Below are 24,146 nucleotides of genomic sequence, written 5' to 3' on the forward strand. Positions count from 1 at the left end.
AGAGGGTTCCCAGGATCTTGAACCCCAGAGGGGGACGGGGAGAGGCAGCCTCCCGGATCTGACAGCCAGGCCAGTCTTGAATGTCACCCACGGGGAGAGCTGAGCAGCCGGCTGGGGGCGCCCCTTGCTTCTGACTCTTCCCCATTGTACGGTTTTTTGGCAAAACAATGGAGCAAGCAGTTTTCCACTTCATCTTCTCCTCTGAGGGAGGTGTCACCAATGCCAGGCGTCACCAATGCCTGAATGTCCTCTGGAGGTGGGGCTCAGGTACGCACCCCCAAGCAACGGAAAGACGGGGTGACGAATTCCAGAGATTTCAGAGCTTTGCATCTGAGGGACGTTGGCGGCGCCTCCACGGCCCCCCGATCTGGGGGACTCTGGTGCCGCCCCGCCCGCAGTTCCGGGTTTCGTTTTTTGCTCTCTGGTGACCTTGTTCCCTGTAGCATTCTTCACGTAGCAAGGTGCTTATAGTGAACTCAACCAGGGGTGTGGGGCGAGGCCCTCACCTCCGTCTGCCTCCGTCTGCCTGGAGACAGAGGCTCCCCGCAGGCTCCTCCCCGGCGTTAAGGCAGGGGATTGTTGGCACAGGGTATCCAGGCCGCTGGGGTGGGGGGTGGCGGCTGGGGTCTCGGCTGCGGGGGGCTGTCCTGCCGGGAGAGGGCTTGGTCTGGGGCACAGGTTTGGGGAGGGGGGCTGTAAGGATCCGGCTTGTTGTCGGTTTTGGCCACTTGGGACGGATCTCAGTTCTTGGGGAGGGGACAAGGGGGCAGAGACCTGCCTGGAGGAGAAAGAGTGGGGAAGACTGGCAACTGATGCCTCCCCGCTTTTAAGGGGGCCTGGGGTCTGGGAAGGAAGGGTTCGCTATTAAAATTTTTTTTTAAATACCCGGGTTTCGTTTGTAAGGTGTGCTTGATTCTCGACCCACTCTTCCCTCGAGGTCCCCTTGGTGTCCTAAACTGAGGGGGCTGGGGTGGGTCCCTGTCCCCTGGGGGTGGGTGGGGCTTCCTTTGGCTGGGTGGGGAGGGTTCCCCGGCCCCCGGGGCTGGGGTGTGCGATTCCCCGGGGCTGGGGCGGGTGTGGGACAGAAGGCTCAGGCCTTGGAGAAGGTGGCAGTGGCTGTCGCGGTGCCCGGGGTGGCGCCCGGCTCCTCGGCCAGCGGTTCATGCAGCGGCGCCGGGCGTTCATGAAGAAGTTGCTGACGGTGTTGAGCTCCAGGCCCAGCTGCTGCGAGATGGTGGCCTGCATCTCCTTGGACGGCCGCTTGTTCTCCTTGAAGATGGCAATCAGCGTGCGGCGCTGCAGGTCGGTGAACACCAGCCGCTGCTTCTTGGGTTGCAGAGCCCTCTCTTTCTGCTGGTCCTGCTCCTTGCGCTTGCAAGCTGTGAGAGGGGACAGGGGCGAGAGAGGACACGCGGGGGTGAGCAGGGACCAGGGTGCCAGGGTGCGGGGGTCAGGGACGAGAGAACGTGGACCCGGGGACGGGGCAGAGACGGGAGGAAGGGGACACAGAGCGGGAGGCGGCCGGGGAGCAGAGGGCGCACACTGGAGAGGTTCAGAGGAAGGAGGAAAAAGCAAAGGGGCGGAAGAGAAGGGTCCAGAGAATGGTTAGCAGCGTGCACAGGACCAGGAGGGGAAGTGGAGGACCGGGCAGGGTAGAGAGACATGGAGTCACACAGTGACAGAGACCAAGCAAACAGCACCGAGTTAAGTCACAGCTCCAGCAAAGCCTCCCAGGGTGACCAGCCCCAGCTTCCTGCCCCAATCCTCCTGGTTCAGTCTCCCCAGTGAAGACTCCCGACCCCGACACGGACTCCTCCCCAAAGACTGTGGACGGATACAGGCGCCACGGGCGGGCGTATCCCCTGATGGGTAGCAATCCCACTTGGGGGCTGTTGGGGACAAGATGAGGACTCCTGTGACTGATCTGATGGGGCTGACTATGAGATGGCCAACTCTAGGCCCGGGGTATCTCAAGTCTCAGCAAGCAGGACACAGTCCGACCTCCTGGGGGCCCAGCCCTGGTACTCCTGTGGGACCTGATCACCTCAGGTGCAGAGGACACGGAGTTCACAGCCTTTGTCTGCTGCAAGCCACCCCCCTGCCCCCACCCCCACCTAGAATCCCCAGTGAGGGGCTGGGGGCGTGGTCAGGGTGGAGCCCCGCCTAGAATCCCCAGTGAGGGGCTGGGGGCGTGGTCAGGGTGGAGCCCCGCCCAGAATCCCCAGTGAGGGGCTGGGGGCGTGGTCAGGGGTGGAGCCCCGCCCAGAATCCCCAGTGAGGGGCTGGGGGCGTGGTCAGGGTGGAGCCCCGCCTAGAATCCCCCAGTGAGGGGCTGGGGGCGTGGTCAGGGTGGAGCCCCGCCCAGAACCCCCAGTGAGGGGCTGGGGGCGTGGCTTAGGGGTAGGGGACTACATCGGAGTTAGCCTGTTTGTCGTCTGGTCTAGATGCAGTTCACAACCAGATAAAACAGGCGATCAGATGAAAGAAGAAGGGGGGCAGTTTGTGACATAACTTAGGGGTAAAAGCACTTGTCCTCCGGGCCTAGTGACCAGAGTCCACCCCTGTAACTTGCATAAAGGTAGACGGAGAGAACCAACTCTAAAACGTTGCCCTTTGACCTCCATATGTGCACCATGGCATGTGTATCCACACTTACATCATACGTAACAACAATAATAAATAAAATACAAATTTAAGTATGTAGATGTGATGGTTAAAGTTGTCAGATTGACAGAACTTAGAAGCACCTAGGAGACAAGTATCTTGTTTTGTCTGCGGGGAACTAGCTTGATTATTGACATGGAGGTGGGAAAAGCTGCCCGCTGTGGGTGGCGCCATTCCCTAGGCTGGGCTTCTGGACTGATGGTGGAGCATGAGCTAAGCCCTAGGACACAGGCTTTGACTGTGTTCTGACTGTGGATGCAGTGTGAGCATCTCCCCCAGCCTCCACAACTTCACTTCCCCTCAGTCATGAACCTGTGCCCGTCACCAAGCACACCCTTTCTCCACTGAGGGGTTTTTGTTGAAGTTTTTATCACTGAAGACACCAGGGCTGAAGAACATGCATCTCGTGGACAAATGGAAACACACAGACACATCTCTGTGGCATTTTCAGGACACCAAGAATAGACAGACAACTCCTAAAGCTTCCGAAAAGCAAAGGTCCAGAATCAGGGTGGCTTTTGGGGGTCCTCAGAAGCTAGGAGACAAAACATTCCAAGGATAGGGCTGGAGGAGGCTCAGTGCTTAATAGAACTTGTTGCTCTTGCCGGGACCCAAGTCCAGTTCTCAGAAACCACATCGGGCAGCTCACCTGGAACTGCGTCTCCAGGCCGTTCTCCGCCCTCTTCTGACCTTTTTTTTTGGAATTGGCACACACAGAGACACACTCATACATACACATAATCAAAAATGAGAGGGGGGCTGGAGAGATAGCTCAGAGGTTAAGAGCACTGACTGCTCTTCCAGAGGTCCTGAGTTCAATTCCCAGCAACCACATGGTGGCTCACAACCATCTGTAATGAGATCTGGTGCCCTCTTCTGGCCTGTAGGCATACTGTATACATAATAAATAAATCTTTAAAAAAAAAAAAAAAAAAAATGAGAGCCAGGCAGTGGTGGTGGCGCACTTCTTTAGTCCCAGCACTCGGGAGGCAGAGGCAGGCGGATCTCTGAGTTTGAGGCCAGCCTCGGCTACAGAGAGAGTTCCAGGACAGGCAGGGCTACACAGAGAAACCCTGTCTCAATAAACCAAAACAAAACAAATTTTTAAATTAAAGGTGTGTGCCACCACTGCCTGGCATGATTTCCAAAAGTCTTTTTTTGAAATTTTTTGAACTTTATTTTTATTTTATGGTCATTGGTGTTTTGTCTGCATGTATGTCTGCATGAGGGCTTCAGAAGCCCTAGAACTGGAGTTACAGACAGATGGGAGCTGCCATGTAGGTACTGGGAATTGAACCTGGGTCCTCTGGAAAAGCAGTCAGTGCTCCAAACCACTGAGCAATCTCTCCAGCCCCTAGTTCCAAAAGTCTTAATGAGTTGGTGCTGCTTGGGGAGCATCTAAGGAACTGGCATGCCTCCAAGTGGCTCTAGGGTCTGCAGAGAGTTTTACCAAAGAAATGCAGTCCTGGCCAGAGAGATGGCTCAGCAGTTAGAGCACTGGCTGCTCTTCCACAGGTCCTGAGTTCAATTCCCAGCAACCACATGGTGGCTCACAACCATCCATAATGAGATCTGGCGCCCTCTTATGGCCTGCAGCGACACATGCAGACAGAACACCATATACAAAATAAATAAATAAAATCTTTTTAAAAAAAATCTATGCCCTATAGAAAGAAAAAGAAAGAAAGAAATGCAATCCGAACAGCCTAGGACACCATTCACAGAAACCATGATCGAACCATAAGCAGCCAGTGCTTTCTGACCAAAAGACTGATTTCTAAGTATATGGAGAATCGACTTGGGGCTGGGTGGGCTTTGGGGGTCAGGAGACAACTCAGTCAGTATGTCCTTCTTGTCTAAGCAGGAGGACCCGAGTTCGAATCCCCTGAACCCATGTGAAAGGCTTGGTATGGAGGTGTGCTGACGACAAGGAGACATGCTCAAATCCCAGGAGTTCATGGGCAAGCCAGCTTGGCCTAGTCAATGAGACTCTAAGGTGGATCAGGGCTGGAGTGGTGGCTCAGTGGTTACATCCCTGACTGTGCTTGCAGAGGACATGGGTTCGGTTCTCAGCACACACACAGCAGCTCACAGTCATCTGCAACTCCAGTCCCAGGGGATCCCGGGGATCCGCCACCCTCTCTAACCTCTGAGGCGGCCGGGAACCCATGAGGTGCACAGCCAGGCATGCAGGCAGAATTCTCAAATGCATGAAATAAGAACAAAGACGGCGGAGAGGGGCTGAAGCGGCCCTCGACCTCACATGCACATGTGCGGACGGATGCACCAGGACTAGGAGCCGAGGCACAGAGAGCTCTGAGATCCGTTTCTGGGGCTGTGATAAAATACCCTGACATAAATAAACGTGAGGGAGACCAAGCTCGTGATTACCTGGCTCGCACGCTTGCTTGTACTCAGCTGGCTGTTTCCACTCCTTCTTTTTAAACTTTTATTTTTAAGTGCACATGTGTGTGTGTGTGCAAAGCCTGTCCAGGCCAGAAAGGGGCGTCAGGTCCCCTGGAGCTGGAGTTAGAGGCAGCTGTGAGCTGCCCAATGTGGGTGCTGGGAAGCGAATCCCGGTCTCTGCAGAACAACAGGTGCTCTTAAACCACTGAGTCTCCAGGCCCCATGCCCTTCACTCAAACCCAGGACTGGTGGCGTGCACAAAGGACAGATCTTCCCACCTAAGGTAACAAGACAACAGAGTATACCCCTTGGCCGGTCATGTTGGCACACGCCTTTAATCCCAGCGCTCAGGAGGAGGAAGCAGAGGCAGGAGGATCTCTGTGAGTTCAAGTCCAGCCTGGTCTACAGAGCAAGTTCTAGGACAGCTAGGGCTACATAATACAAAGACCCTGTCTCCAACAAAGGACAACAATAAAACATAAAGATGACCCCTCTCAGGCTCGCCCACAGCTACCCCGATCTACACTGTCCCTCCCCGGTGGCTCTGAATTGCTGCAAGTGGACATTTAATATTGTCGGTCACCTTAGGCAGCTGCATGGTGAGGCCCCGCTTTCCATCCTGAGCCCCACATATGTGCATATAGATTTGGCAAAGGCTGCATGGTCAGGGGTGGAGCAGGGGGATGGACAAAAGGAGCTGCTCTTGCCAGAGGCTTTTCGGGATTTGACTGTGCTCCATGGTTATAGGACACCAGGTGTTCATGCCTGGATGAGGACCTTAGAGTCAGCAAGGTGAGGGGGATAACAACAACCCAGCTTTTAAATTCCAGTGAAGGTCCACCCACCCACCCATCCATTCATCTACTCATCCACCCACCCACCCACCCACTCATCCAACTATCCATCCACCCACCCACCCATTTATCCATCCATCCACCCACCCACCCATTTATCCATCCATCCACCCACCCACCCACTCATCCACCCATCTATCCACCCATCCATCCATCCATCCATCCACCCACCCATCCATCCATCCATCTATTCATCCATCCACCCATCCATCCATCCATTCATCTGTTCATCCATCCATCCATCCACCCACCCATTCATCCACTCATCCATTCATCCACCATCCACCCATCCATCCATCCACCCATCCATCCATCCACCCACCCGTCCATCCATCCATCCACCCGTCCATCCATCCACCCACCCGTCCATCCATCCATCCACCATCCATCCACCCATCTATTCATCCATCCATCCATCCATCTATTCATCCACCCACCCACCCACCCATCCATCCATCCATCCATCCATCCATCCATCCATCCACCTATCTATTCATCCATCCATCCACCCACCTTCCTAAACCTAGCGATCTACTCCTAGACTGTTCACAGGGACAGAAGGACAGATTTCAGAACACACAAGGTTCTCATGTCAAAAGCTTTCTGTGGCTCTGTTACTCTGTCCTTACAATAAAATTTTCTTTTTATTTACACAGAGAAGATAAGTCATGGACTTAAGGAGGCCCAGCCAGGGTCAGTCAGTCGACAGGACAGACCTGGGAGGTGAGGAAGGTGTGGGTCCTCTTGGAGTTGCAAAAGCGGACTCACAAGCCAAGGCTGGGGAGTGGCCAGCCACAGAAGTCTTGAAAGAAACAAAGGTCCTTTTCTCGTGGACAGCAGCATGAAGCCACTGCCCCTTCTCCTGTGTTCAGTCTGACGACACCTGTCCACACAGACACGGGTCCAGGCTGAGCTGCTCTTTGTTCCGCCACTATCCCATTGTCCATCTCCCACGGCCGAAGAGGGCGGAGATGAGGCCCCGGGGCCGACCCAAGCCCGGTCGGAGCCGTTTCCATGCAGTAGAAACTGAGCCTGGAGCCAGGCAGAGGGAAGAGCAAGGGGGGGCCTCAGACTTACCCACCAGGCTAGCCACGCCCCAGCCACAGGCTGTGGAATGGTGTGGCTCCGTCTCCACCCGAGAGGCAGCCTCAGTCTAAGCCCGGTTCTTCCCTGTCACCTCCACAAATACTAACTCCACCACCTCTTCCAAACACCCCTCCTCCCACCCCCTCCAACCACCCCCTCCACTCTTATTGCCTTCACCTCTATTCCCCCTCCATCTCCTTGTCCTCCATTTTTTCCTGTCTCCTCCTTCTCCACCTCCCAAGGCCGATCCTGACCTCCCTTCCCCCATGGCCCCTCATTCCTCCACCAATAGCCTGCTGCCCTGCTGCCCCACTCATCCCACACCTCTGCTTCCAGGTGATCCCCACCTTGGAGTCTACTCTTCCAGGCTCAGCACCAGGGGCTGCTACCAGGGCCCGTCAGCCAGTGTGTGCGGACCGACAGCTGCCTCACACACAGACCTTGTCCACTACCCACCGGTGCCGTTGCTGCTGCCGGGCTGGCGTGGGTCTGCAAGCCTCACCTTTCAGTGGCAAAGCCGAGCCACAGAGTATTCGGGTCACTCTGTCCTATACAAGCCTTGATCACCCCTTGACCACCCCTCTGTCCATACTTGCTTTTTTCCTCTTTTTCTGAAACAGGGTTTCGCCAGGCAAGATTTATTTTTATCATTTTTAACTTTGTGGCCTGGTGATGGCCACACCTTTAATCCCAGCACTCGGGAGGCAGAGGCAGGCGGATCTCTGTGAGTTCAAGGCCAGCCTGGGCTACAGAGTGAGTTCTAGGACAGCCAGAGCTACATGGAGAAACCCTGTTTCGAGGGAAAAAATGTGTAGAGATTGTCTGTGCTGGGGCGTGTGCATGGAGCACAGTTGCCTGTGGAGGGGCGTCGGGTACCCTGGAGCTGGAGTCACAGGGTTGGGAGCCACTATGCGCTTCAGGGAACCGAACTCAGGGCCTCTCAACCACCTCAAGCACTCTTAACCACGGAGCCTTCTCTCTAGCCCCTCACCGTGTTTTTTCAGACAGGGTCTCTCACTGGGACCCGGAGCTTGTAGGTTAGGCTAGCCCAGCCAGGTCGGGACCTCAGGACCTCCTGTTGCTGTCTCCACAGGGCTGAGACTACAAGCAAGTGCCGCCCGCCACGCCTTGGGTTTAAATCTCACTTGTATTTTATTGTGCGCGCCTGGACGCCTGCTGCCCACCCGCTTCGCCCATCGTCTTGCAGTTCCCATTGTGTCCAGCAGAGGGCAGCCGTCCCCAGTCTACGGCTGTACCCTGTAAGGGTATCCTGGATTTTAGGGTGGAATCTGCTTAGACCCCTGGATTTGCACAAGAGGGTGACTGAGTCTCCTGATTTTCTTGAGTTTTTAGAGTTACTAGGGTGCACAGAACACCCCAGGTCCAGGCCTGACTCACGGCTGTTCTGGGGGTTCCCGGGCAGGACTCCCTTCTTGCTAAGCGGTGGCAAAATAAAAAAAAATATATATATTAAATGAATTGTGGAAGAGACGAGGCTCCCCAGCTGTCTCTGAGAAAAGTTGAAATCTTGGTTTCATTCCTCATGTTGCCATGAGGACCCGTTACCAAGGTCTCACACTTGTGGGCTTTCCTGGGATCTTCCCCTTAGAAGCCGGAGAAACTCCCTTAAAGCCCGGCTGCTGCAGAGTTTGTCCAGCATGCACGAAGCCCGGGTTCCACTGCCAGCATTAAATGCAGCAGGCGAGGCGGCGCGTGCCTGTCCTCTCTCCCCTCAGCCTCCGAGAAGACAGACAAATCCGTTCAAGGCCCATCCTTGACTAGATAGGGAATGGGAGGCCAGCCTGGGCTACATGAGACCCTGCTTCAAAAAAAAATAAAATAAAAGGAAGAAAGAAAACAAGACAGGTATCCAGCCGTCCCTTCCCAGGTGCCGGGAGGTGCCCAGTCACGCCGGCCACCCCGTCTCTCCCCGTGTGGCTGCCCCCATCTGTCCACCGAGGCTGTGACGGCCGCCTGTCCCCTCCCCACACTCTCACTCCTGCGGCCGACAATTCAATACCAGCCTGGTCTCCGGCTGGGATGATGGCCGGTTTCCTTGGCGACAAGTCCTGCCCCGCCATCAGCGGCGGGGTGGGGGCAGGTGTTGGGACCGACGGTCCCTCCCCATCACGGTGACTCAGCCTAGCCAGACTGAGCTCCCCCACCCCGGGCCGGGTGGGTGACTCTGCCAGGGTCACAAGTCCCCAGGTCCCCTGGTCGGGAGGGCTGGGGCGCCTCCTGCGAGGACCCTCCTCCTCCTCCCCGACCCCCTCTCCGCGCTGCCCAGGTCCCCTTGGGGCACCTCCTCGGTGCCAGCATCAGATCGGTCCCCCCTCCCCCCCTCCCTGCCCTCCCCCAGTCCCTCCCTCCCAGAGGGTTTTAATGTCTCCATTTTTCAAAGTCTTATCTGGAACCGACCGTCCACACCCACCGGGCCTGCCCCTCGCGGATGAGGGGCACCTGGGAGCTGGAGGGGCACAGGGTGTGGACACGGGGCCGCCAGGGGCCTCTCCCACGGATCGCTTCGTCACGGGGGTAACACCAAGTTGGCCAACAGCAGACGCTCACAAACTTATACATACATTTAACTTATATGTACATGTAGCCCGGGTCGCTTCTTCTGCCTAGCCAAGGATCACGCGAACCCCAGCGTCCTCAGCGGGCTCCCCTCCCAGGACTCGCCCCTCTCTCCTCTTTGGATACAAGTTCTCACTCCTGCAGCCCAAGCTGGCCTAGAACTCCCGGCCATCCTCCGGCCCCGGCCCCCCAAGCGCCGAGCTGACAGGCGTGTGCCACCGCGCCAGCCTGGGCTTCCACGTTTAAAGAGCCATTTGCAAGAGGCCAGGCGGCAGCTGGGAGAAGAATTAGAAAAAGATGGCCAGAAAGGAAACAGGTGACTGGGGAAGGAGAGGGCGGCTGACCCAGGACGGGCTGGGCCGCGAGGGAGCCGGTCAATTGTTAGTGAATTAATCCGCTGATAAGGGCTCCGCGTCCCCGGAAGTGCGTCCTGCCACCCCAGGGTGACCACAGTCCCCAAACATCTGAGTGTGGGCAGGGCCGGAGCCCAGCGGTGAGGAGGCCGCGGTGCTGAGGAAGGAAAAGAATAAAAATAAGAAAAGAGTGTGGCGCCGCAGGGAAGAGGACTAGGCGTTCAGAACGTCTTCACCCACACTGCGGGGAGGGGAGGTGCTGAACCAGCTTGGGCTGACCAGACCCCGACTCAAAAACAAATCGGAATTATTTTAGAAAAATTTGTGCGGAAGGGAGGAGGGGGAGGAGGAAGACCGAGCGCAGCGGGGAGGGAGGGGAGGCCTGGGAGGGAGAGGACCCCGGGGAGGGAGGGGAGCCCGGGAGGGAGGGGAGGGAGGGGATCCCGGGGAGGGAGGGGAGGGAGGGGATCTCCTCCCCGGGGAGCTGCGCCCCCTCCCAGCAGCGCGCACCACCAGGCTCTCTGCCAGGCCAGTGCCCGCACCTAGGGTCTTGGATTTCGGGGCTCCAGAGCTGGCGACTTCCGGGCTCTGGATGTGGCGGGGACGCTGGCTCAGAGTGGGGAGCACCGGCTCAGAGTGGGGGAGCACCGAGTCAGAGTGGGGACCACCGGGTCAGAGTGGGGGAGCACCGGGTCAGAGTGGGGGAGCACCAGGTCAGAGTGGGGGAGCACCAGCTTAGAGTGGGGGAGCACCGGGTCAGAGTGGGAGAGCACTGGGTTAGAGTGGGGGAGCACCGGCTCAGAGTGGGGACCACCGGGTCAGAGTGGGGGAGCACCGGGTCAGAGTGGGGGAGCACCGGCTCAGAGTGGGGACCACTGGCTCAGAGTGGGGACCACCGGGTCAGAGTGGGAGAGCACCGGGTCAGAGTGGGGGAGCACCGGCTCAGAGTGGGGACCACCGGGTCAGAGTGGGGGAGCACCGGCTCAGAGTGGGGACCACTGGCTCAGAGTGGGGACCACCGGGTCAGAGTGGGAGAGCACCGGGTCAGAGTGGGGGAGCACTGGGTCAGAGTGGGGGAGCACTGGCTCAGAGTGGGGACCACCGGGTCAGAGTGGGAGAGCACCGGGTCAGAGTGGGGGAGCACCGGCTCAGAGTGGGGACCACCGGCTCAGAGTGGGGACCACCGGGTCAGAGTGGGGGAGCACCGGGTCAGAGTGGGAGAGCACCGGGTCAGAGTGGGAGAGCACCGGCTCAGAGTGGGGGAGCACCGGGTCAGAGTGGGGAGCACCGGGTCAGAGTGGGGCGTCTGGGTGTGAACCGGGACGTGGATGGCCCACTGGCAGCCTGGGCACTCAAACTGAGCAATCCTGTGCCCCAACAGTGCAGTGTCCCCGGGCCTCTCTCCCTGAGGTCCCAGCACAGGCGTCCATACCCCAGGGACCCCCTGCGGCCTCCTTAGAAAGGCCTAGCCCGGTCCTCTTCCTCCCTGTGGCTTTTCAATGTGACCATAATTCTGTTAAGTCCCTCCTGTCCCCACTGGCGTGACTCCCAGAGAAGGGAGGGTCCGGGTCACTTGGCCAAGGGGAAACTGAGGCCGCAGGTGTCTTAGATCTGCCTGAGGGTCACACGGACCTCTCAGTCACCCCCCTCTGCCCGCTCCGGGCCCAGTCCCGCCCCTCCCCCTCCAGCACAGCCTAGGGTATTGATCATGGTCTATTTTTAATTAAAAACTTGATTCAAACCAGCTTGAACTCGCTGGTTAAAGCCGACTATTCGCAGGCTAATACAAAGGGGCCGCGGGGGCCGGTCTACCTTCCCGCAGCCACCCCGAACTCGCGGCCTCCTGGTGCTGGCTCCTCACCTCCCCTGTTTATGCAGGAGGACCGGTGGGGAGTGGAGCCAGGGGATGAGCTGGAGGAGAAGGTCGCCTGTGATTCGGACGACCATGATAGGGAACCCCGGCTGAGGGATGCCTTAGTTCAGGGGAGGGATTTGGTTGAAAGGGGCTTAAGGATTTTTGTGCGTTTTAAAATAACGTTTTTGTTTTGTTTTGTTTTTCTGACACAGGGTTTCTCTGGGTAGCCTGGAACTCGCTCTGTAGCCCAGGCTGGCCTCGAACTCAGAGATCCTCCTGCCTCTGCCTCCCGAGTGCTCTCTCCTGCCACCATGTGGGTCCCCAGGACTGACCTCCAGCCCTCCCTCGGGCTTGGCAGGCAGCGCCCCTCGAAGACACTTTAGATCAGGATTCCGAGGTCAGCCGAGCCTCTCACCCAGCAGACTGGGGCCCATTGTCTACCTGTCCGTCTGCCAGACTCCGGTGCGGGCACAGGCAGTGGCTACTGGGTCTGGAGGGAGGTGTGAACTCGGCCTCAGCTCGGGCTCACGCTGGGACACTCCATCAGGAGGGAACGGTTTGCCCCGTCACAGCCTAAGAGCTGAGTGAGGCGGGACGACTCACCAGCCTGGGAAACTGTCACCTCCGTGGGGGCTGGAGGGGCAAACACAGGCCTTGGCACCACCCTGTGTAACGCTGTGAAGCCGGAAACGGCCAAGTGCCACACCAGCTACTGCACTGTAAATAAGTACCGTGACCTTCCCTCGGGTCCAAGAGACCCGGTTGGTGCCCTGGGTCTTTATCTTGAGTTTCTGCGAAGTCCTAGAGCTGCGTGAGAACCCCAGTGAGGGACTGGGGGCGTGGTCAGGTGGAGCCCCGCCTAGAATCCCCAGTGAGGGGCTGGGGGCGTGGTCATGGCGGAGCCCCGCCCAGAATCCCCAGTGAGGGACTGGGGGCGTGGTCAGGGTGGAGCCCCGCCTAGAATCCCCAGTGAGGGACTGGGGGCGTGGTCAGGGTGGAGCCCCGCCTAGAATCCCCAGTGAGGGACTGGGGGCGTGGTCAGGGTGGAGCCCCGCCTAGAATCCCCCAGTGAGGGGCCGGGGGCGTGGTCAGGGTGGAGCCCCGCCCAGAATCCCCAGGGAGGGGCTGGGGATGTGGTCAGGGTGGAGCCCAGCCCAGAATCCCCCAGTAAGGGCTGGGGGCGTGGTCAGGGCTTGGGCATTTCCTGGGGAAGCCAGAGGCACTGGAATCTCAGGGAGCAGCGGGCCAGCATGTCCCTCACCCTGAGCAGATCCTGCCCCCTCCCTGCAAAGGCAATCCCTCTAGGGACCCCCAGCGCCCCTGGGAGCGGGTCGCACATGCTCACACAGGTTTACCTCCCGCAGCCCTGGGGACCCTGGGGACCCTGGGGACCCCGCAGCGTCTCCCCTTTTGTCCCTGCCGCTCTCTGGGGAGCTTATGTAACTGTCTCTATTTCTCAGATTAGGAAACCCAGGTTAGACCTTTGTCTAGGATCAGTCAAGGATGGGACAGGGTGCTGCCAGGTCTAATCAGGGATTCTGCAACAGTCTTTCTACCCCTGGGGGGCCAAAAAATCCTGGTGGGTTATCCTCCTGTGTGTGTGTGGGTTATCCTCCTGTGTGTGTGTGTGGGGTTATCCTCCTGTGTGTGGGGGGTTATCCTCCTGTGTGTGGGGGGGTTATCCTCCTGTGTGTGTGGGGGGGTTATCCTCCTGTGTGTGTGTGGGGTTATCCTCCTGTGTGTGTGTGGGGTTATCCTCCTGTGTGTGTGTGTGGGGTTATCCTCCTGTGTGTGTGTGGTTATCCTCCTGTGTGTGTGTGGGGTTATCCTCCTGTGTGTGTGTGTGGGGTTATCCTCCTGTGTGTGTGTGTGGGTTATCCTCCTGTGTGTGTGTGGGGGGGGGTTATCCTCCTGTGTGTGTGTGGGTGTTATCCTCCTGTGTGTGTGTGGGTTATCCTCCTGTGTGTGTGTGGGGTTATCCTCCTGTGTGTGTGTGTGGGGTTATCCTCCTGTGTGTGTGTGTGGGGTTATCCTCCTGTGTGTGTGTGCGGGGTTATCCTCCTGTGTGTGTGGGGGGGTTATCCTCCTGTGTGTGTGTGGGGGTTATCCTCCTGTGTGTGTGTGTGTGTGTGGGTTATCCTCCTGTGTGTGTGTGGGGGTTATCCTCCTGTGTGTGTGGGGTTATCCTCCTGTGTGTGTGTGGGGTTATCCTCCTGTGTGTGTGTGGGGGTTATCCTCCTGTGTGTGTGGGGTTATCCTCCTGTGTGTGTGGGGTTATCCTCCTGTGTGTGTGGGGTTATCCTCCTGTGTGTGTGGGGGGTTATCCTCCTGTGTGTGTGTGGGGGGGGTTATCCTCCTGTGTGTGTGTGTGGGGGGGTTATCCTCCTGTGTGTGTGTGTGGGGTTATCCTCCTGTGTGTGTGTGGGGGGGGTTATCCTCCTGTGTGTGTGGGGGTTATCCTCCTGTGTGTGTGTGTGGTTATCCTCCTGTGTGTGTGTGGGTTATCCTCCTGTGTGTGTGTGGGGTTTATCCTCCTGTGTGTGTGTGGGGGTTATCCTCCTGTGTGTGTGGGGGGGTTATCCTCCTGTGTGTGTGTGTGGGGTTATCCTCCTGTGTGTGTGGGGTTATCCTCCTGTGTGTGTGTGGGTTATCCTCCTGTGTGTGTGTGGGGTTATCCTCCTGTGTGTGTGTGGGGTTATCCTCCTGTGTGTGTGTGGGGTTATCCTCCTGTGTGTGTGTGGGTTATCCTCCTGTGTGTGTGTGGGGTTTATCCTCCTGTGTGTGTGTGGGGGTTATCCTCCTGTGTGTGTGTGGGGGTTATCCTCCTGTGTGTGTGTGTGGGGTTATCCTCCTGTGTGTGTGTGGGTTATCCTCCTGTGTGTGTGTGGGGTTATCCTCCTGTGTGTGTGTGGGGTTATCCTCCTGTGTGTGTGTGTGGGGGTTATCCTCCTGTGTGTGTGTGGGGTTATCCTCCTGTGTGTGTGGGGTTATCCTCCTGTGTGTGTGTGGGGGTTATCCTCCTGTGTGTGGGGGTTATCCTCCTGTGTGTGTGTGGGGTTATCCTCCTGTGTGTGTGTGGGGTTATCCTCCTGTGTGTGTGTGGGGTTATCCTCCTGTGTGTGTGGGGTTATCCTCCTGTGTGTGTGGGGGGGTTATCCTCCTGTGTGTGTGTGTGTGGGGTTATCCTCCTGTGTGTGTGTGGGGGGGGTTATCCTCCTGTGTGTGTGTGTGGGGGTTATCCTCCTGTGTGTGTGGGGTTATCCTCCTGTGTGTGTGGGGTTATCCTCCTGTGTGTGTGGGGGGGTTATCCTCCTGTGTGTGTGGGGTTATCCTCCTGTGTGTGTGGGGTTATCCTCCTGTGTGTGTGTGTGGGGTTATCCTCCTGTGTGTGGGGGTTATCCTCCTGTGTGTGTGTGGGGTTATCCTCCTGTGTGTGTGTGGGGTTATCCTCCTGTGTGTGTGGGGTTATCCTCCTGTGTGTGTGGGGTTATCCTCCTGTGTGTGTGTGTGGGGTTATCCTCCTGTGTGTGGGGGTTATCCTCCTGTGTGTGTGGGGGGGTTATCCTCCTGTGTGTGGGGGGTTATCCTCCTGTGTGTGTGTGGGGTTATCCTCCTGTGTGTGTGTGTGGGGTTATCTTCCTGTGTGTGTGGGGGGGGGTTATCCTCCTGTGTGTGTGGGGGGTTATCTTCCTGTGTGTGGGGGGGTTATCCTCCTGTGTGTGTGGGTTATCCTCCTGTGTGTGTGTGGGGTTATCCTCCTGTGTGTGTGTGGTTATCCTCCTGTGTGTGTGTGGGGTTATCTTCCTGTGTGTGGGGGGGTTATCCTCCTGTGTGTGGGGTTATCCTCCTGTGTGTGTGTGTGTGTGTGGGGTTATCCTCCTGTGTGTGTGTGGGGGGTTATCCTCCTGTGTGTGTGTGGGTTATCCTCCTGTGTGTGTGTGGGTTATCCTCCTGTGTGTGTGGGGGGGTTATCCTCCTGTGTGTGTGGGGGGGGTTATCCTCCTGTGTGTGTGTGTGGTTATCCTCCTGTGTGTGTGGGGGGTTATCCTCCTGTGTGTGTGTGGGGGGTTATCCTCCTGTGTGTGTGGGGGGTTATCCTCCTGTGTGTGTGTGGGGTTATCCTCCTGTGTGTGTGTGTGGGGTTATCCTCCTGTGTGTGTGTGGGGGGTTATCCTCCTGTGTGTGTGGGGGGGTTATCCTCCTGTGTGTGTGTGGGGGGTTATCCTCCTGTGTGTGTGTGGGGGTTATCCTCCTGTGTGTGTGTGGGGGTTATCCTCCTGTGTGTGTGGGGTTATCCTCCTGTGTGTGTGTGGGGGTTATCCTCCTGTGTGTGTGGGGGGTTATCCTCCTGTGTGTGTGGGGTTATCCTCCTGTGTGTGTGTGGGGGTTATCCTCCTGTGTGTGTGTGGGGGTTATCCTCCTGTGTGTGTGGGGTTATCCTCCTGTGTGTGTGTGGGGGTTATCCTCCTGTGTGTGTGGGGGGTTATCCTCCTGTGTGTGTGGGGTTATCCTCCTGTGTGTGTGTGGGGGTTATCCTCCTGTGTGTGTGGGGGGGTTATCCTCCTGTGTGTGTGGGGTTATCCTCCTGTGTGTGTGGGGTTATCCTCCTGTGTGTGTGTGTGTGGGGTTATCCTCCTGTGTGTGTGTGTGGTTATCCTCCTGTGTGTGTGTGGGGGTTATCCTCCTGTGTGTGTGTGTGGGGTTATCCTCCTGTGTGTGTGTGTGGGGTTATCCTCCTGTGTGTGTATGGGGGGTTATCCTCCTGTGTGTGTGGGGTTATCCTCCTGTGTGTGTGTGTGGGGGTTATCCTCCTGTGTGTGTGGGGTTATCCTCCTGTGTGTGTGTGTGGGTTATCCTCCTGTGTGTGTGGGGGGTTATCCTCCTGTGTGTGTGGGGTTATCCTCCTGTGTGTGTGGGGGGTTATCCTCCTGTGTGTGTGTGTGTGGGGTTATCCTCCTGTGTGTGTGGGGTTATCCTCCTGTGTATGTGTGTGCGGGGTTATCCTCCTGTGTGTGTATGTGGGGTTATCCTCCTGTGTGTGGAGACGGTTTTCCTCCTGTTGGGGGTTTTTCCTCCTGTGTGTGGAGTGTCTGTCGAGGGTCTGAGTTGTACAGAGGCCTTTAAGAAGGACAGGCAGGGCCGTAACTCTGCGGAGAGTCCTGGCTGATGTGCAGGAGATCCCAGTTCAGTCCAGCACACAAAGCAGACATGGCGGCACACCTTCACCCCAGCACTCAGGAGGTAGAGGCAAGAGGACCAGGGGTTCAAGGTCAGCCTCAGCCAGCCTGGGCTACCCGGAGGCCCTGCGTCAAATGTTCTTACAGGAGACTCTGCACCTGCCTGACCCCAGTGTCCTGGAACCCACAGAAGAGGAACCGGAGATTCTGAAGGGCCGGGGTCACATGACCCCCCACTATCTCTCCACCTCTGGCCCCGCCCCCACCAGCCTCCCTGTGCTCCCTGAAGGCCCCACATGGACACTAAGGCACTGGAGCTTCCCACGGGTCCTAGACCTTTTCGTGCCTCAGTTTCTCCTCCATGCTTTCCACCACCTGTCCATGTCCTGGCTCTTTTCCCCTTCCTGGTATGTGGTATCCCTGAGGCACAAGAGACTGGAAAAGAGTGTGTGGTGTGTGTGTTCCTGCACGTGTGTATGGTGGTGTGTGTGTGTGTGTGTAGTGTGTGTGTGTGTTCCTGCACGTGTGTATGGTGGTGTGTATAGTGTGTGTGTGTGTTCCTGCACGTGTGTATGGTGGTGTGTATAGTGTGTGTGTGTGTTCCTGCACGTGTGTATGGTGGTGTGTATAGTGTGTGTGTGTGTGTTCCTGCACGTGTGTAAGGTGGTGTGTGTGGTGTGTGTGTGTGTTCCTGCACGTGTGTACAGTGGTGTGTGTGTGTGTGTGTGTGTGTGTGTGTGTTCCTGCACATGTACGGTGGTGTGTGTGTGTATGTGTGTGTGTGTGTTCCTGCACGTGTGTACGGTGGTGTGTGTGTGTGTGTGTGTGTGTTCCTGCATGTGTACGGTGGTGTGTGTGTGCATGTGTGTGTGTGTGTTCCTGCACGTGTGTACGGTGGTGTGTATGTGTGTGTGTGTGTTCCTGCACGTGTGTACGGTGGTGTGTGTGTGTGTGTGTGTGTGTTCCTGCACGTGTACGGTGGTGTGTGTGTGCATGTGTGTGTGTGTGTTCCTGCACGTGTGTACGGTGGTGTGTATGTGTGTGTGTGTGTTCCTGCACGTGTACGGTGGTGTGTATGTGTGTGTGTGTGTTCCTGCACGTGTGTACGGTGGTGTGTATGTGTGTGTGTGTGTGTTCCTGCACGTGTGTACGTGGTGTGTGTGGTGTATAGTGTGTGTGTGTGTTCCTGCACGTGTGTACGTGGTGTGTGTGGTGTGTATAGTGTGTGTGTGTTTCTGCACGTGTGTACTTGGTGTGTGTGGTGTGTATAGTGTGTGTGTGTTTCTGCATGTGTGTACGTGGTGTGTGTGGTGTGTATGTGTGTGTGTGTGTGTTCCTGCACGTGTGTACGGTGGTGTGTATGTGTGTGTGTGTGTGTTCCTGCACGTGTGTATGGTGGAGTGTGTGGTGTGTATGTGTGTGTGTTTCTGCACGTGTGTACAGTGGTGTGTGGTGTGTATGTGTGTGATGTGTATGTGTGTGGTGTGTATGTGTGTGAACTCCTGTCCCCTCTCTGAATATCTTATTATATATGTATATTTTTCTGATCAGTTATAAAAAAGATTTTTTTCAGCCGAGAGTTGCAATTTAAACAATATTTGAAGCTGGCCGAAGTTATCGACCTGGCGCACAGTGATGAATCACAGACGGTAATTCGAATTCATCGACCGCCCCACCCGCCAGGAGCCGCCCCTCCCCCAGCCCCGCTCCCGTAATCACAGTTTGTGACTGTCGCTGGGGTGGGGGGGGGGGAGCGCGACTCAGAGGGGGCTCGAGTGGGTTGGGAGCAGATGCAAATGCCCCCCCAGTGTGGGGGGAAGTGTTTGGGGGAGTTAGAACCTGGACCTTCAATGGCTCCTCTCCATGTGCATATTTTACATTAGGGGAAACTGAGGCATGCAGATGATAACACACACAGGGCGGGGATGGGATTCTGGGGCTCTTTGCTGTGTTTCTCGGATAGAACAAAGAAAGGAATGGCCCTCGGTGGTCCCCTGAAGAGGGCACAGCAGGCCGTGATGTTCCCCAGGGCTGGGGGACCAGGAGCGACCAGGGGACCCCAGCCCGAGCTCAGCCTCCGTTGGCCATGCCCCCTCCTTTCTTTGTCTCCCATCTTCCTTTCTGTCTCCCCCTCCATCCCCCCCTTTCCTCTGTCTCTCCAACTCACCTCTCTCTTCTCTCTCTGTCTCTTCTCTTCCACCTTTCATTCCCTCTCCATCTCTCTCCTCTGTCTGTCGGTCCGCCCTCCCTCCCGTCCGTCTGTCTGTCCATCCGTCCATCCATCCATCCATCATTTTCCCCGGACATCCCTCCCACCCCGTCCCTTTCTCTCACTGGCCCTGTGCTTTGCAGGACACTCTCGGGCTGGTAGCATTGGGACAATGTTTTCCCGGTGAGGCGGTGACTGGTGATGATGAGTCGGGGACTAGGGAGTGATGCCCCAGGTTTGGCCCTGGTGTAGGGACAACTGTAGGCCTTGGGCTGTCACTGGGTATGAAGGGATTTGCCTGGCCGCCTCCACCACCCCCTAAACACCACAATTTACCGCCACTTAACTGCTTTTCATTTGTGCAGGGACCAGAACTAAAGGCCTGGGCTGGGGCCTAATGACCCCGGCCGACGGCGGCTGCCACTTCGGACTCCAGTGGAGTCCGAAGACACCAGGAGTGCAGGGTCACGGTGGTGCCACAGCGTGGACCAGTCTCCCATCTTCATTATATATAACACCCCGAGCCCCAAGGACGCCACCTGTATACCAGCCTCTGCCACCACCCAGCACCTCCAGCTCCCCCAAGGTGGCCACACGTCCAACTCACATGACACCGTCCTAGGGAGGAGACGCTGGCCACTGTGGCTGTGCAGGACAAAGCTGAGTCTGGTCTCAGTTTCTGGTCCAAGGGGGACATAGAGGGCTGGTGGCCCTGGTGTGGATGTGAATTTAGACCAGTGGCTCCGGGACCTCGCACCCAAGGGATGTCCCAAGGCTGCCTTTTGTGCGGTGTCCACAAAAGACCAATAGAAACACCCTCCCGACCACCTTGCACCTAAGGAGAGTGACAGACGAGGGTCGGGGTTCACGATGTCCCTTGGTGATGTGCCCAGGAGAGGAGGCTTTGCTTCCAGAGTTCACAGAACACACACCTTGGTGACAGTCACTCAGCAACTTGTGGCCCAGAACTGTACTGGTCCCTGGCAGTGAGGGACACTCAGGGAGGTGCAGAAGGGGGCTGTGGGTCGGGACATGAGTCCTTGTCCCAGGCAGGTCACCAGCAACAGAACCCTTCAGATAAATCTGTGTTTATCTCCTAATGTCCTCAAGCAGCACCCCAGGAACGCGCAGCCTGAAACAACCCAAAGACAGGTGCTAAGAATCTGAGAAATCCCACCGAAGACTCCTGAGGAAGCGGGGAAACTGAGGCCCGCTGCAGGAGGCTGCACAGTGGGCTTGGAATGTGGGGACCGAGCAGGTGTCATGCAGGTCCGCTTCTGTCCACTCCCTACCATCCGGTGTCCTCTGCTTCTTTGCACCCCCACACGCTTGCAGGGTGGCCTAGGGATACAGTCAACCCGGAGCTCCGCTCCTGCCTCAGGGGCGCCTCACTTGAGCCCCAGCTGCCCCGCCCCTCTCTGTGTTTGTGTGCAGAGGGATCGATGAGACTCTGGAAACCGCTATTGTCCCTGGAACGGGGTACACAGCTCCCTCCCCACCACGCCGGGAAAACGCTCTGCCTAGATCTCCAGCTCTCTGGCACCCTCCCCCCAAACACTCAGGATGTAGGGTCCCTGACACCCCTCCCCACTCCGAGAAAGGCTGGGAGGGGACAGGTTAGACCAAAGGAGGAGACAACGGGTCCCCAGGGGCTGGCTGCTGTGCCTGTGTGTGGGAGAGAGACGTGGGGAGAGAAGAATAAAGACTGAACTGGGAACCCGAGCGAGCGCCGGTCCAAAGAGAGCGACAGTAATTTGTCCCGATGGGATGCAGGAAGTAGGAAGGGGGACAGAGAAAGCAAGGCCCGGGGAGCCGCGGCGGGTGTGAAGGCCTCTGGTGGATGCCACCGAGCCCAGGGTCCCATGGGCCGCCCCTCCCCCCAATCTCAAATGACCTTTGCCAGCGGCCAGAGGGGGGGAGGGAGGGGGACAAGCGGATCGATCGGCGGCAGGGGCTGAGCTGCACCGGAAGAGAGCTTGGTGTTGGCGCTGGGGCTGGGGGCCGAGCGGTGGCCAGGCCTTGGCTAAGCGTAGCCAGCGACCTGGCGCTTTGTGACTGGGTGCAGGGAGGCGCCGGTGGGCCCTCTTGCAGGGTGGCTGTAGAGGAGGGGAGTGGCACCTTCTGGTCTCGGGGGACACACAGGATCACGAACCCAAGGAGTGTGCAACACACGCTGGCGCGCACACACACACACGGAGCTATGCGAGGACTGTTTTAGTTTAGCCCCAAAGACACTGGACACCCTGCACAGTGCCCCAAAGAGCAGGGACGGCGACAACCGTGCAATTACCCTCTCTATGAGCGGCGGTGCCAATGGTCGGCGGCGGTGCAGACCTCAGGTCAGCCTCGGAGGCCAGGGGACCCACCCCCGCAGCCAGCCTACCAGGACGCACTATCGGGGCTCTAGATAGTCAGTCCCTCACCCTAAGCCAACGGTGTCCCCCAGGGTCAAGCCTCCGGGGGCGGCCCTCATCCCTACCTGCCAGGCGCAGCGCCGACATGCGCTGGAACTCGGGCTCCTGCAGCCACTTCCACATCCTGCGGAAGGTCTCGCGGCCGGACTTGAGCTTGCTCCAGGGCTTGGGGTTGCGCAGCAGGTCGGAGAGCGTGCCCTGGGAGCGGCACAGGATGCGCTGCGCGAAGATGGCCTGCGGGATGCTGTAGCGCTTCAGCTCGGCGGTGATGCGCTGGGCCACCTCTTTGGTGTTGATCTCCTCGGCTGCGGCGCCGGCTCCCGGGCCGCCGCCGCCTCCGCCGGCGCCACCGCCCCCTCCGGGGCCGCCCCCGCCGGAGTGAGGCCCGTGCGCCCCGGCCGCGGCCAGCCCGCCCAGCGGAGCCAGCAAACCCGCGGCCGCCCCGCCGGCCGCCCCGCCGCCTCCCCCGCCGCCGCCGCCTCCGGGCAGCCCTCGGGCCAGCGCGTCCTCCGCGCGCCCCAGCAGCGCGGCGTGTGGCTCGAAGGCGGCGGGTGGCAGGAGTTTGTCCCCGGCCAGGTGGCCCGGAGCCCCGTACGCGGCGAGCGGCGGCGGCGGAGGCGGCGGCGGCTGCGGGGCGCTGTGCAGAGCCGGGGGCAGCGCGCTGGGCAGCGGCGACAGCGGCGACCCCATGGTGGGCAGCTCCTTGCCGTAGGGCCCGTAGAGGTGGCCCACCGAGGCCAGCGCCGCCCGCTCGTCGCGCATGAGGGTGAAGCTGCCGCTCACGCTGGCCGCCAGGCGCTGCGGAGGGGGCGGCGGCGGCGCGGTGGCCGGGTGAGGGTGCGCGTGCGGGTGGCCTCCGTGCGCCCCGGCCACCGCGTGCTGGTGGAACTTGTCGGCCACGGCGGCCAGCGGCGGCAGGTGCTGCAAGGGCGTGAGCGTGGTGTAGGTGCCACCCAAACCCGGGGCCTCGCACGCCATGCCCATGGCCGGGTGCAGGGGACCAGCCAGCTCCCCACGGAAGTCAGGGCCACCACCCGCGGCCCCTGCAGCTCCCGCGCCCCCGGCGCCCCCGCCCCCGGCGCCGCCACCGTCCAGCAGGCTAGCCATGCCCGCCACCAGGCCCGGGCGCCCCGATGCCACCAGGCTTCGGTGTTGGGCCGCGGCGGAGCGCGAGTGGCCCGGGCTCAGCAGCTCGCCAGCTTGAGCGTGTGTCACCCCGTGCAGCCCCCCGAGGCTCTCCAGGCTCAGCTCCATTCTGGGCGCCCCCTCCGTGCGCGCTCAAGGCCGCTGCATGGTCCCCACGCACTGGCCGGCGCTCCAGGTGGCGGCGGCGGCTGCTGTCCCACTCGCACAGTGCTCTCGCCCGGCTTCGGCTGCTGAGAGCAGCGGCCACCAGGATGTGGCGGGGCGGCCGCCGCCGGCGCCGGGGCCTGGGTCTGACGTCAGCGCCCCCGCCCATCGCTCCGCCCGCACCCGCCAAACCCCCTGGAGCTCCAGGCTGCCTCCCTGGGTCCCCCATTCTGCTTGCCCAGAGAACCCGAGGGATTGGAGGGTGGGCAGCCCGCCCTAGCTGGGGCTGGGTGTGTGTCTCGTCTCCGTGCCGCTGATTCTCTGGCCCTCTGTGTCCCTTTCGGCACCCCCTGAATCCCTGGAGTATGACCACATGTGCCCCCAACTCTGTTGACACCCCGCCAGAAAGACGTGGCTCTTTCAAGCTCAACACTGTATGCACATAAAGATTTAAAGACCTCTTTGGGGGTGAAGTGGGGGAGTGAGGGGTCCGCAGAACAATCATACAGTCTATATTGGCCTCAAGCTCAAGGAAAAGCCCGTCTCTAGGACTCAGTTCCCTCCACTGTGGAGTGGAGCTGCCCGGCTTCAGGGCGTTCAGAAATTTCTCAGTGGGGACGTGTATCTTTAATTCCAGGACTAGGGAGACAGAGGCAGGTGGATCTTTGTGTTCGAGGCCAGCCTGGTTTACAGAGCAAGTTCTAGGACAGGCAAGGTTACATAGTAGACCTTCTATCAAAACAAACAGAAAACCTTCCCTGTGTGTGTGTGTGTGGGGGGGCACACATGGTGGTGCACGCCTCTAATCCCAGCACTCAGGAGGCAGAGGCAGACGGATCTCTGTGAGTTCGAGGCCAGCCTGGTTTACAGAGTGAGTTCCAGGACAGCCAGGGTTGCACAGAGAAACCAAATAAAAGAAAGGAATGAAGGCAGCAGGAAGAAGAAATCCCTTCGAAGTCCAGTGTGTGTGACTGCCCTTGGGTTCCCACTGTATCTGGGGTCTAGGAATGTCCCGGCTGAGGTCACTTGCAGACCAGCTTGGGTTTTTCCTGAGACTGAGTGAGCCTAGGAACTCTCTCTCTCTCCAGCCTTTAGACAGGGAGGGAGGAAAGAGGGGTCACATGGGGGACATCTTACAGGCCCAAGGTGCCTGGGAGCAAGGTCCCTCTTGGGTGGGTAGAGAGTCCTAGAAGGGCCGGGCTCTAGACGGTCCAGAGTCTAGGTCAGGAGGGGACCCCAACTTTGCCCCAGCTCTCATTCT

At 58.6% G+C, this 24,146-nt stretch overlaps 1 protein-coding gene across 1 annotated transcript; it reads right to left on the minus strand.

The window, feature by feature from the left end:
• Positions 1-1,090: 1,090 nt before the first annotated feature.
• On the minus strand, positions 1,091-22,849 carry Onecut3 (one cut homeobox 3). Its single transcript, XM_059252107.1, is given in 3 exon segments — positions 1,091-1,152; positions 1,155-1,379; positions 21,661-22,849. Coding segments are annotated over 3 exon segments (1,476 nt in total).
• Between the last annotated feature and the right edge of the window lie 1,297 nt (positions 22,850-24,146).

This window comes from Peromyscus eremicus, unplaced genomic scaffold, assembly GCF_949786415.1.
Source record: "Peromyscus eremicus unplaced genomic scaffold, PerEre_H2_v1 PerEre#2#chr22_unloc_1, whole genome shotgun sequence".
NCBI lineage: Eukaryota > Metazoa > Chordata > Mammalia > Rodentia > Cricetidae > Peromyscus > Peromyscus eremicus.